This window comes from Gorilla gorilla, chromosome 2 (assembly GCF_029281585.2).
Source record: "Gorilla gorilla gorilla isolate KB3781 chromosome 2, NHGRI_mGorGor1-v2.1_pri, whole genome shotgun sequence".
Classification (NCBI taxonomy): domain Eukaryota; kingdom Metazoa; phylum Chordata; class Mammalia; order Primates; family Hominidae; genus Gorilla; species Gorilla gorilla.
In genome coordinates this window covers 67,622,208-67,634,535 of record NC_086017.1, presented here as the reverse complement: position 1 = coordinate 67,634,535, position 12,328 = coordinate 67,622,208, and the positions used below count along the sequence as shown (strand labels likewise).

The 12,328-nt window shown below is 43.8% G+C and overlaps 1 protein-coding gene across 37 annotated transcripts in view; it reads right to left on the bottom strand.

Annotated features, from left to right (window-relative positions):
* Nucleotides 1-11,559, bottom strand: part of SLMAP (sarcolemma associated protein) — a 167,973-nt gene extending 156,414 nt beyond the window's left edge. For 26 of the 37 annotated variants that reach the window (XM_004034361.4, XM_055383192.2, XM_019024370.3 and 23 more), the window contains exons 1-2: nucleotides 11,344-11,559; nucleotides 9,837-11,138 (exon numbers count right to left, since the gene is read on the bottom strand). In XM_004034361.4, coding sequence (XP_004034409.4) covers nucleotides 9,837-10,034 — 198 coding nt within the window. In that variant the 5' untranslated portion in view covers nucleotides 10,035-11,138; nucleotides 11,344-11,559. Of the gene's footprint in view, nucleotides 1-9,836; nucleotides 11,139-11,343 lie in introns of those variants that run through there. The other 11 variants (XM_019024367.3, XM_019024374.3, XM_055383189.2 and 8 more) reach the window with 1 other exon arrangement.
* Nucleotides 11,560-12,328: the final 769 nt, after the last annotated feature.

Below are 12,328 nucleotides of genomic sequence, written 5' to 3'. Positions count from 1 at the left end.
AGGTAAGTTTTTAAAAATGTTAGCTGACTCAGAGAAATAATTAACTTGAGTTATTTCAGTCTTTGAAAGTCCGTAATATGACAAGTTTCGGTTATACATCAAAAAGCAATAGCTTAGATTACCTTTCAAGAGAGCAAAAGACAGATTTTCATAATAATTGCTCAGTCCCTAAGAAGATAGTTCAGAATAAATGTCTAATAGTTGGCTTTTATTTCAGGGGGGAAAAAACTCCCATAGTTACTACTAGATGATCTTGTACAAATAACCTCTAAACATCAAACTCTTTTTGGACAAAAGGGAGCCAGACTGCAGCTGTTTTACTTACCTTCTAAGAGTGTTATATAGACCAAATGAAACAAGAAAGCACTCTGATTATTCTAAAACCTTTTAAAATTATTTTGTGTGAAATTGTAATAGTTCATATATATAATTTAATATCGCCAATCACAAGATTTGGATCTATGATCCAAAAACATTTAGCAAAATGTTTTGCAAACTGCAAGCTCTCAACAAATAATGACTTATACAAAGACTACATATTGATAATTGAGTCCATGATCTCAAATTGAGAACTAACTTGAATGACTTTCTGCCCTTTAACACTGCACAGGTTTGCAGAAATACAAACCGCTCCATTGTTCACATTTCCCTCATTCAAACATGAATATAGTGCCTATTCTCTTGTTCTCAAGAGTTCACATCTGATGGGACAGTAGTACATTTGCATCATAGTTATTTTGTTGTTTATGTCCCATAATGAAATTATATACAGGCCGGGTGCAGTGGCTCACACCTGTAATCCCAGCACTTTGGGAGGCTGAGGCAGGTGGATTGCTTGAGGCCAGGAGTTCGAGATCAGCCTGGGCAACATGGTGAAATCCCATCTCTAGTAAAAATACAAAAATTAGCCAGGTGTGCTGGGGGGTGCCTGTCATCCCAGCTACTTGGGAGGCTGAGGCAGGAGAACTGCTTGAACCCATGAGGTGGAGGCTGCAGTAAGCCAAGATCGCACCACTACACTCTAGCCTGGGTGACAGAGAGGGACCCTGTCTCAAAAATAAAAATAAAAATAAATTTAAAAAAAAGAAATAAAGAAATTATACACAAAGTTAAATGGAAGTATAGAGGAAGAAGCAATTAATTCTTCAGTTAAAGGGAGTCAGGGAAGGTTTCACATTGGAACTGAGCCTTAAGGGATGATGAGAAGAGGTCATTCTAGAAGACAAAACAGCAAAAAAAGGCACTTGTTCTAGAAACAGTGAACACTGTCATACAGCTAGTACACAAAGTTTGGGGCGAAGAAAAAACAGTAATAAAAGAGAGAGCTAGAAAAAAAGAAAATAAGATATAGATTTTAATGCTAAAAATTAATGAGGCAACGTCAAAGATTTTTAAGCAAAGGTGTAACTATTTATCTACCTATATAGTGTCAGTAAGAGAAGCATGTACCTGAGAAGAGGAAAGAGTCTGGACTGTAAACTTAGAACGTTTCAGCCGCTAATAAATGCCACCATTCTTCTTGATTCAAGTAACTATGAAGTAACTGACATATATTCAGAGTTAACTTCACAATCTTTTCACTTAAAACTCTAAATGACATTCTCTTCCCTACTTACCAAAAAGAATAAATACTAAGCTCTAGCAGAAATATCACTTAAGAAAACCAGACAGGTAGACTGGGTGTGGTGGCTCATGCCTGTAATCCCAGCACTTTGGGAGGCTGAGGCAGGCGGATCACGAGGTCAGGAGATCGAGACCATCCTGGCTAACATGGTGAAACCCTGTCTCTACTAAAAATACAAAAAAAAAAAAAAAAATTAGCCGGGTGTGGTGGTAGGCGCCTGTAGTCCCAGCTACTCAGGAGGCTGAGACAGGAGAATGGCGTGAACCCAGGAGGCGGAGCTTAAAATGAGCCAAGATCGCGCCACTGTATTCCAGCCTGGGCAACAGAGCTAGACTCCGTCTCAAAAAAAAAAAAAAAAAGAAAGAAAATCAAACAGAAGCCTAAAAGGGCGAAGAGTGAATTTAACCTAAGGAGTAATGTCAAAGAACTAAGTAGGAAAAAAAATGCTTTAAGTATATACACTGTCGATATTTTTAACAATTTGAAATCACAGATAAAATATTTTATCAATTTCCCACTATTATGAAAAATAATATAGAAGGAAATGAACATGTGCTTTAAATATATAATCTGGCTTCCTATACATGTCCACATTATGTGTCTTAAATACAACTTGTCAAGTAAAAGACTTTCTCACAAACACCAGCACCCCTTAATGACCTTTATACTTCTGTCAACAAAAAACTTAAGTATCTGTTAAAACAAACATACAAACAAATAAAAAGTAAAAGAATGTATGACCTGCCATTCTCCCAAAAGCTGAGGCTAGGATCTTTGTGGTCATGTTTAGATGTGTGGAGGAAAAAAGAAGAAACAATCTTGTTTGTCAAATTCAGCAGGCTCTTCACAATGACTTCCTTACAATGTCCTTGGAACATGCCGTATCATCCCTGCTTCTTCCTCCCACCCAAAACTCCTTTCCCTGACTGACCCTAACTACAATCTATCCCTTAACCCCACATTTTTTTTTTAAGATGGGTCTCACTATGTCACCCAGGCTAGAGCAATCATAGTGCACTATAGCCTTGAACTCCTGGCCTAAGTGATCCTCCTGTCTCATCCTCCCAAATAGGTGGGGCTACAGACCTGATGCACCCCTGGCAAATACAAGTTTTTGAACTTTTTGTTTTTTAGAGATAAATTATTGCTATGATGCACAGGCTGCAGTGCAGTGGATTTTCACAGGTGCAATTTTGGCATACTACAGCCTCAAACTCCTGGCCTCAAGCAATCTTCCAGACTCAGCCTCCCAAGTAGCTGACATGACAGGCATTTGCCACTGTTCCTGGCCATTCTTCCTCTTTTTAAAAGTCCTAAGGTCTAGTTTAAATTGGATTTCATCCATGAAACTGTTTCATCCATTAAACTTTCCCTAAAATCTTCAGTTCACATAGGACCTCGCGCTTTGCCGAAGTCCTAATGTGCAAGTTAATTTAATACTCTTATCTTTTTTCATTTTCTGGCATTTAATCATTTTCATTCCTACTGTTAACCTGGTCTATGCCCTCACAAAATCACATCATATCTGAAGTGTTATAAAGCCTTTAGAACAGCACAGTGGTTATGAGCTTGAGTTTAAATCTCAATTCTACCATTTAATAGCTAGGTGAACTTGACCAAGATCTCTCTGTGCCTCAATTTCCTCACAGGTCAATGCAGAAAAAACAAGCACCTCAAAGAGTTACTTGAAGATTAAATAAGTTAATAAGTAAAGCATTTAGAATAGGGCCCAGTATACAGTTAGTACAAAAGTGTTATTTAAGCTGTTACCCATTTTTCCTTGCTCCAGGCAACTCTACATACTGCTATTGTATCACTATTGTATCACTCTTTCTTTTTTTTTTTTTTTTTTCTTTTTTGAGATGGAGTCTCCCTCTGTTGCCCATGCTGGAGTGCAAAGATGGGATCTCTGCTCACTGCAACCTCCGCTTCCTGGGTTCAAGTGATTATCCTGCCTCAGCCTCACAAGTAGCTGGGATTTCAGGTTCATGCCACCACACTTGGCTAATTTTTGTATTTTTCGTAGAGGTGGGGTTTCACCATGTTGGCCAGGCTGGTCTCAAACTCCTGACCTCAGGTGATCCACCCATCTCGGCCTCCCAAAGTGCTGGGATTACAGGTGTAAGCCACCGCACCCGGCCCACTCTTTCTTAAACAGGGGTTTGGTATGTCAGTGCTCTGCTCAGAACTCTCGTAGGCCTTCCATAACCCAAGGGTCCACATCCTTAGCTTGGTAAGCAAGGCACTTCACAACCTGGCACCACACTATCTAGTCAGCTTCATTTATTCAACAACTACTTTATACAAGATAGTAGGAAAATGTTCCTGTCTTCCGGAGTGTGAAAATTAATTACAAAGACAAGGCACAAACAAGAACATCACACAGAATAGATGTTCACCCCTGGCTACTCTTCAAAGAACTCTCTAATCCAACAAAGTCAGTTTCCTCAGCATTTGGAAAATGCAAAGCTCATTCAAAATTATCTGCTTTTTATTCCATCCTCATCCCCACAAAAAAAAATAAAAACAACCAAAAAAACACCTTTTCTTATCTATCCACCCCTAATTTTAAAGTCAAATGTCATCATTATTTTGCCATTGAAACTTATATAATATCATCTATCTCAACTATTTTCAAAGTGCACTGTCACCCTCTCTATCCAATGTAAAAGTTCCTAGAAAGAAGAAATAACAAATCCTTATCAGTTTGTGTCATTTTCTCCCCCTTTACCACTATGCCCTTCACTAAAACAAATCATGATAGAACAGGTGCTCAAAAAGATGCACTAGGCCAGGCGCAGTGGCTCACGCCTGTAATCCTAACTCTTTGGGAGGCCGGGGCGGGTGGATTGCCTAAGCTCAGGAGTTCAAGACCAGCTTGTGCAACATGGTGAAACCCCGTTTCTACTAAAATAAAAAACAGTAGCTGGGCGTGGTGGTGTGTGCCTATAATCCCAGCTACTGAGGAAGCTGAGACAAGAGAATTGCTTAAACCCAGGAGGCAGAGGTTGCAGTGAGCCGAGATCACACCATTGCACTCCAGCCTGAGTGACAGAGCGAGACTCCATCTCAAAAAAAAAAAAAAAAAAAGATGCACTAAGTTTAAATTAAACATGAGACTAGAAATAGACAACTACTACCACTAGTAAGTAAACTTCAGTGAGACTGGAAATAGACTACTATGTCAACCACTAGCATGTCACCGGTACCCCAAAGCCTCAAATCAAATAGGGCCATCCAAATCACAAGAGTCCACTCACTATCCTTTCTATGTAACCAGTATATGGGTAGATCTGCTTGCTCAGTGGTGCCTTGAATCAACAGAGGAATTAATAACCATTCTAGGCTGGGCACCGTGGCTCACACTTGTAATCCTAGCACTTTGGGAGGCCGAGGCAGGCAGATCACCTGAGGTCAGGAGTTCATGACCAGCGTGGCCAAAGGGTGAAACCCTGTCTCTACTAAAAATACAAAAAATTAGCCAGGCATCTGGGCATGGTGGCTCATGCCTGTAATCCCAGCTACTTGGGAAGCTGAGGCAGAAGAATCACTTGAACCCAGGAGGGAGAGGTTGCAGTGAGCTGAGATTGTGCCACTGCACTCCAGCCTGGGAGACAGGGCAAGACTCCGACTCAAAAAAAAAAAAAAAAAAAAAAAAACCATTCTACTATCTGCCATCTAATTTGAAGAGCTTGACTTCCGAAAAGGATGAAGGATGATACACAGGGCCAGCATCCAACAAGGCAATATCCAACTGCTACATTACTGAGAAGATGATTTGGTAAAGATTATGAAACTCTGCTTTGTGCCAAACCTGTCACCCTTCAACATGCAGATTTAAGTATTATACAATAAGATATTCCATGAGCTTAGCATTAAAAAGTGTCACTTAGATTTCCACCTGCCTACATTTTGCAGATATTCTAAAATGAACATGTATCATTTGAATAATCATAAAGTTTCAAGTGTTTATTATTTCTTCCAACTTTTTTTTTTTTTTTGAGACAGAGTCTCACATTGTCACCCAGGCTGGAGTGCAGTGGCGCGATCTCAGCTCACTGCAACCTCTGCCTCCCGGGTTCAAGCAATTCTCCTGCCTCAGCCTTCCCGAGTAGCTAGGATTACAGGCACATGCCACAACGCCCAGCTAATTTTTTGTATTTTTCGTAGAGACAGGGTTTCACCGTGTTAGCCAGGATGATCTCGATCTCCTAACCTCGTGATCCGTCTGCCTCAGCCTCCCCAAGTGCTGGATTACAGGCATGGGCCACCAAGCCTGGCCTATTTCTTCCAACTTTTAATGAGCCTCCCATAATGGACAATGCAGAATGCAACAGTCACCACAAAGTGAAAGTCACCCAAAGCACATATTACCCCAATTGTCGACCTCCCAGGTAAACTGCCAATTTAGACAAAGTTATCAACTACATCAGTTTCAATTTTAAAAATTTCGTCTGGCCAAGCACAGTGGCTCATGCCTGTAATCCTAGCACTTTGGGAGGCCGAGGCAAGTGGATCACCTGAGGTCAGGAGTTTGAGACCAGCCTGGCCAACATGGTGAAAGAAACCCTGTCTCCACTAAAAATACAAAAATTTGCCAGGCATGGTGATGAATGCCTGTAATCTCAGCTACTTGAGAAGCTAAGGTAGGAGAATCCCTTGAATCCAGAAGGTATAGGTTGCAGTGAGCCGAGATCGCACCACTGCACTCCAGCCTGGGCGACAGAGCCAGACTCCGTCTCGAAAAAACAAAAAACAAAAACAAAAACAAAAATTTCTTCTATATATGCCATCACATTAAAGAAAATAATTTCTCATCACCTTCCTAAGACTCCATAGCACTATAGCAAATTGCACAGTGTTGTCTAAATAGTTCCCTCTTCCCCACTAAACACCCTCTCTGCTGAGTATTGGGTGCTTAGTAAGAGCCAGGGACAGGGTGCTAAGTGATATATATAATTACCTCAATTCTCAAAACAATAACAGGTACCATTATCATCCCCAGATGTTTAAAAAAAAAAAAAAACCTGGCCAGGCGCGGTGGCTCATGCCTGTAATCCCAGCACTTTGGGAGGCTGAGGTGGGTGGATCACCTGAGGTTGGGAGTTCAAGACCAGCCTGACCAACATGGAGAAACCCTGTCTCTACTAAAAACTCAAAATTAGCCACGCCTGGTGGCACATGCCTATAGTCCCAGCTACCCGGGAAGCTGAGGCAGGAGAATCACTTGAACCCAGGAGGGAGAGGTTGTGGTGAGCCAAGATCGCGCCATTGTACTCCAGCCTGGGCAACAAGAACGAAACTCCTTGTCTGAAGGGATTCTTTTTTTTTTTTTTAAGAGACAGGGTCTTGCTTTGATACCCAGGCTGGAGTGCAGTGGCATAATCACAGCACTGCAACCTCAAACTCCTGGGCTCAAGCAACCCTCGTGCCTCAGCATCCCGAGTAGCTGGGACTACAGACACTGCAAATTTCATACGAGAACTATTTGGTCACACTGTGGGTTTTCTTTGGAACTGTATCCCTCACAGCGTCTGGCACATAATAGATGCTCAATTAAAACCTACTATCTGTCCAAACCAAAACTTTAAATAGTTAATTCCTAAAACAATTCAATGACATGGTAAGATCTGACAGAGCATCCGCTATAACTAGATTAAGTGGTATAATAATCAATAATTACATCTATATCTAAAGTAGTGGTCTCATAGCCTGCATGTTATTTTAGCTAATAAAGCAGAAGGAGGAAAAAAGTGAAAATGGTAGAAATAAGCCATATCTACCATTCAAAGATAAGTTTTTCTGAAGAACCAATTTCATGGCCGGGTGTGGTGGCTTATGCCTGTAATTCCAGCACTTTGGGAGGCCAAGGAGGGTGGATCACTTGAGGTCAGGCGTTCAAGACCACCCTGGCCAACATGGTGAAACCCAGTATCTACGAAGAATATAAAAATTAGCTGGGCATGGTGGCACGCGCCTGTGATCCCAGCTACTCAGGAAGCTAAGACACAAGAATCGCTTGAACCCAGGAGGCAGACGTTGCAGTGAGCTGAGGTTGCGCCACTGCACTCTAGCCTGGGCCACAAAGCGAGACTCCATCTCAAAAAAAAAAACAAATATTAACATGTCATCTCAATTCATGAAACAGTCACTATTGACCTATTCTTAGTTTTCTCAAAATAACCTATTGTGAGAGTTTTAGTACAGCCATGGAAAGCACTCGGCATGAAATCAGTATTTTTCAAATAAGTAAAACAAAAAATGGGAGTCCCCTTCGAGTGTTTCATCAAAGAAAGTGCATTCGCAGAGTATGTACTGTGAGCAAACCTGTTGTCTGATTAGTTTAGACCTGTTGCCCAAGAACATAAAATGGCGAAAATGTAAAGGCTGGTTGAGTTAAGGTACTACTTAGTAGTAAACTGATGTTTGAATTCAACTGCTGGAAAAATGAGTTCTATGAATATTCATTTTAAAGAATTATGAGGGCCAGGTGCAGTGGCTCACGCCTGTAATCCCAGCACTTTGGGAGGTTGAGGCAGGCGGATCAACTGAGGTCAGGAGTTCAAGACCGCCTGGCCAACATGGTGAAACCCTGTCTCTACTAAAAATACAAAATTAACCAGGCATGGTGGCATGTGCCTGTAATACCAGCTACTTCAGAGGCTGAGGCAGGAGAATCACTTGAACCCGGGAGGCAGAGGTTGCAGTGATCTGAGATAGCGCCACTGCACTCCAGCCTGGGTGACAGGAGCAAAAATCTGTCTCAAAAAAAAAAAAAAAAAGGATTACGAGTAATCTATGAAGTATTTTAGGCACCCTAACTTCAGCTTGCGGGGAGCGAGTGAAGGGTCTGTTCCACAGGTAAATGAGGATCTGGTGTTAAACAGAAAAGTTAACATACTCTTCAGTTCTCATCCAACACGTAAAGTATAGATATTATGCAGCACACAGCACTTGGACAATCTTTTCCTCCTTTCTTTAAAAAATAATTTACAAAATAATTCCTTAAATCAGTAGCTGCCGAAGTATCATTTTTTTCTCTTCCTTTTGAGGCTCAGGTTTCTTTCATTTCAAAACATATTCTTGAAGACTTAAGTTCTTTCTTTAAGAAAGATTTAATTATTTAACTCAGAAAGAGGGGCAAAAAGTCAGGAGGTGAAACCTGAGACAGTCCTATTAGTCTTACATAACTTAAAGTTGGAACTGATTCAGTAGCTCAGCTAAAAACCTGAGGTTTAGGCACAAAGATGAGCTCTTTAGTATACTCTCCACAAACATAAATAAACAGTTTTTAAAAATGGAAAGGATCTTAATTTCTTTCTTCACTTCTTAAAATAAAAGCACATACATGTATAGTAACTTACGATACTAACATAAAAATACTAAATTGGTTACGCTTAAAATGAAAAGCACTGAATTCATCGTATCACATTTAAGTAATGCTATAATTGACAGAATAGGGTATAATTTCAGAAAGTAAGTTTATTTCCTAACACTAACTTTTGAATAGCACCTCTGTAAGTATGCATTAAGTACTTAATAAGTGCTGCAGGGAACATCAAAAAGTGATTTTCAAACGCAATATGTGTATGTTCTCCAACTTGTAAAAAAAACTCTGAAAATATATAAAGTTACAGTTGTTCATGCTTAATTAAATTAGCTTTGATTATTGCAAATTACTTCTCCAAGGGCAAGTATGTATCAAACCTTTCAAAAATCTTAGGTTTATACCAGCAATTATCCTCACTAGAAAGGTCCTGATCTGAACTCACCTAAAGCTATGTGTTAACTACATTTCACCACTAAGACACTTGAGCCCCGGGATAATAATGGCCACGGATTCCCCGAATTGCTTCGAGAACTGCTGCTTGCTTAATAAAGCGCTGAACTGTGAATTCACCTTTCTAAACAGACTAAAAGCAAGACGCCAAGTTTCACTATCTAGTTTGGGATTTCACTGGGAATGACCACGTTATCAAGATGCCATAGCCCTCCTGAGGCTTTTAATTACAATACCTTCTCTGTTTTCCATTCAACCACCTCAATCAAATTTCCACTAGAACCAGGCACACAAACAGTTGATTCGTGGCTTTGCGCAAAGCCTCCTCTGGATGCAAACCCTGGGATCCTGCATACATTAGGCCTCTCAGGGAGGGCAAAAGGGGAAAAAAAGTTTGTTAAACAATGCCGCTGGACAATGTGGTGACATTACCTTGCCCGTCTTGTGATCAAACCAGACGAGAGCGTGGTTCCTTGATAGCACTTTGCAATCAAAAGTGGCATTATTCTGCGCTGGTCGACAGCGGGCCACTGAGCGGCCGATTTTGATGGGCTCGTCCAGGTAGACATGACGCTCCTGAAACGGGTGCGAGTTCGGGCGGCAAGTGAAGATGGCCAAGGCTGACGGCATCGAGGATAGACTGGGGGTGTCTCTCCTACCAGGGACAAAGAGGAGTTCCTCCGGATCCGGACTGCCCTTCACAAGCCTATGCCCCTATCCCACCCAAAATTTTAAATTAACACAAACTGCACATTGTCTAAGCATAACCAGTGAACATCAACTCTTCACTTGGGTGGGAAGACATGCCAGCGCAAGCCCCATCACCTCCTTTAAAACCCTGCAACGCCGTGATCACAAAAAGTCCCCAACTGGCAGCTTTCAGTCCATCTTCTTCTCTGGGAAGAAAAGGCTCAAACATCGGGCAGCTTCGGCCAAGAAAACTCCTGGAACACAGTTTGGGGACTGGAGGTATCCAAGCAGATGAGTCACACGCCAATTCTTGTGTTTGGTTTGAGATCGCGGCCGCTTTTCCCCCTTGGTGGCGGAAACGTTGCAGCACTGCAGCATGAAGGAAGGGTCGGTTCGGCGCGGCCAGGAAAGTCCTTTTGGGCCGAAGGAAGGTGTGGCTGGGCACCTCTGGGCAGCCACCGCCAGTCCTCGCCCGGAGTGAAGGGGCGAGAGTTGACGGAGGCGGAGGGGCTCTAGACGGCCGGCGGGACAGTCTGCATCGCCCCTGCTGAGCGGAGGCCGCCCCGGGAAGGGGGACGCGGTCCCCGGCCTGGCACGATCCGAGACGGCGGTGGCTGAGGTCCTCCGCGCGAGGCGTGGAGGCCGGCGGGGCGCGGGCAGTGGCCAAGTCGGGACTCCTGGGCACCTGGCGAGCGTCCCCGCGACCAGGGCGGGGACCCGGCTCCGCAGGCCGGTGCGGACCGAGCGAGGCGCGACACCGGGAGGCTCGGGTTCCCAGGCGACAGGAAGTTGGTCCCCGGACGCCTAGGCTTCTGGGCCGCCGCTCAGCACATGGGCCGCCTCCCCTCAGGGTCGCCCCCGCGAGGGTCGCATCTCAGGGACGGCAGCCGCAGCTCCCGGAGGACTAGAAGGTGGGGGAGGGAGACTGGCCCGGAGGTTGGGGAGAGGCCTTGAGGCCCCGGGCTGGATCCGCCGCAGCCTCCACCGATCGCGGCCGATGGGGCAAGCTCAAGCTGCGCCCGACGAGGCAGGAAACTTTCCGACCTGGTGGTGAAAACATCAAAACAAACGGCCGTCAGGCGCCTCAGCCCGCCCGCCTCAGCCGTCGCCCCCTCCAGCCAGACCCCCGCCAGCCCACACCGCTAGGCACGACCTCCGCCGACCTCTCCGCAAGCAGGCTACGAGGATTTGGAGCCAGGACGCCACGACGGGTCCTACCTCCCTAGCCGCCACCACCGCCTCAGCTTACCTTGCCAGCGCCGGCCGCCATAGTGACTCTGACTGAAACCTACCCGGTGCACCGCCACGGGAACGCGCACCCTTCAAGGGCCCTCCTACCCCCTCTCCCGCGCCGTAGTCCAGGAATGTCACGTGAACGACGCCACGGAAGCCGTGTTGGTAGAGGGCAGAAAAAAGGGCAAGGTAATTTTTAACGGGCCTCCAGGCGCCATCTTAGTTAAGGTCTGGAAGCTTCAAACCTCGGGACAACCTTAACGACCATTTTGGTTAAGGGCAAGAACAATTTGCGCCGTAGAAGGTTTTCCAAACAAACAGTGCTACCTTCTTATTTTATCTACTTAGCAAGGAGGTGCCAACTTTTACTAAATTTTATTCTGTTTAATTCTCGATGAAAATACTAGCGAGCAAAAGAACAGACCCAGCCAAAGGAGATGGTCATTAGCAGCCATCTTAGCTGTGGGCAACACAGTCACCCGCAGCTACCTTAAGTGTGAGCCGCCAAACTCCCTGAAGTCTTAGGATTTGTGCACCTAACAGAAGGACCATTCTCCCCTCTGCTAAATTCGTTATGTTTTCTTCCCGGAAAAAAAAAAAAAATCTTAGTTCCCGCATTCCATTTCGAATGACAGTCTTTCTCACTGAACCTATTATGTGCCCCCAGGGCTCCTGCGCGGATTCTTCTACAGAAGGAGCGTCCAGAAAGTTTAAAATCATGTTTCTTCCAAAGAGAGATTGAACAATTTCCAAAGTGAAAAAAGAGGGTATTTCCCCCACTTACAATATCAAGATGAGGAGTCATTGGTCTAAAGAAGGAAGACTTTGCAAGGGCTAAATGAAAACTTTAAGAAAAAATAGTGAGAAGGAGACTTACTCATTTACAATCAAAGGTGACTTCATTCTTCAGATTCCTGCAATAACAGGCTCCACCACTGTGTGACCTTAAGCAAGTTTCTAAACTTTTTCAAGCCTCTTTTTTCTCATGGATGACATGTTAA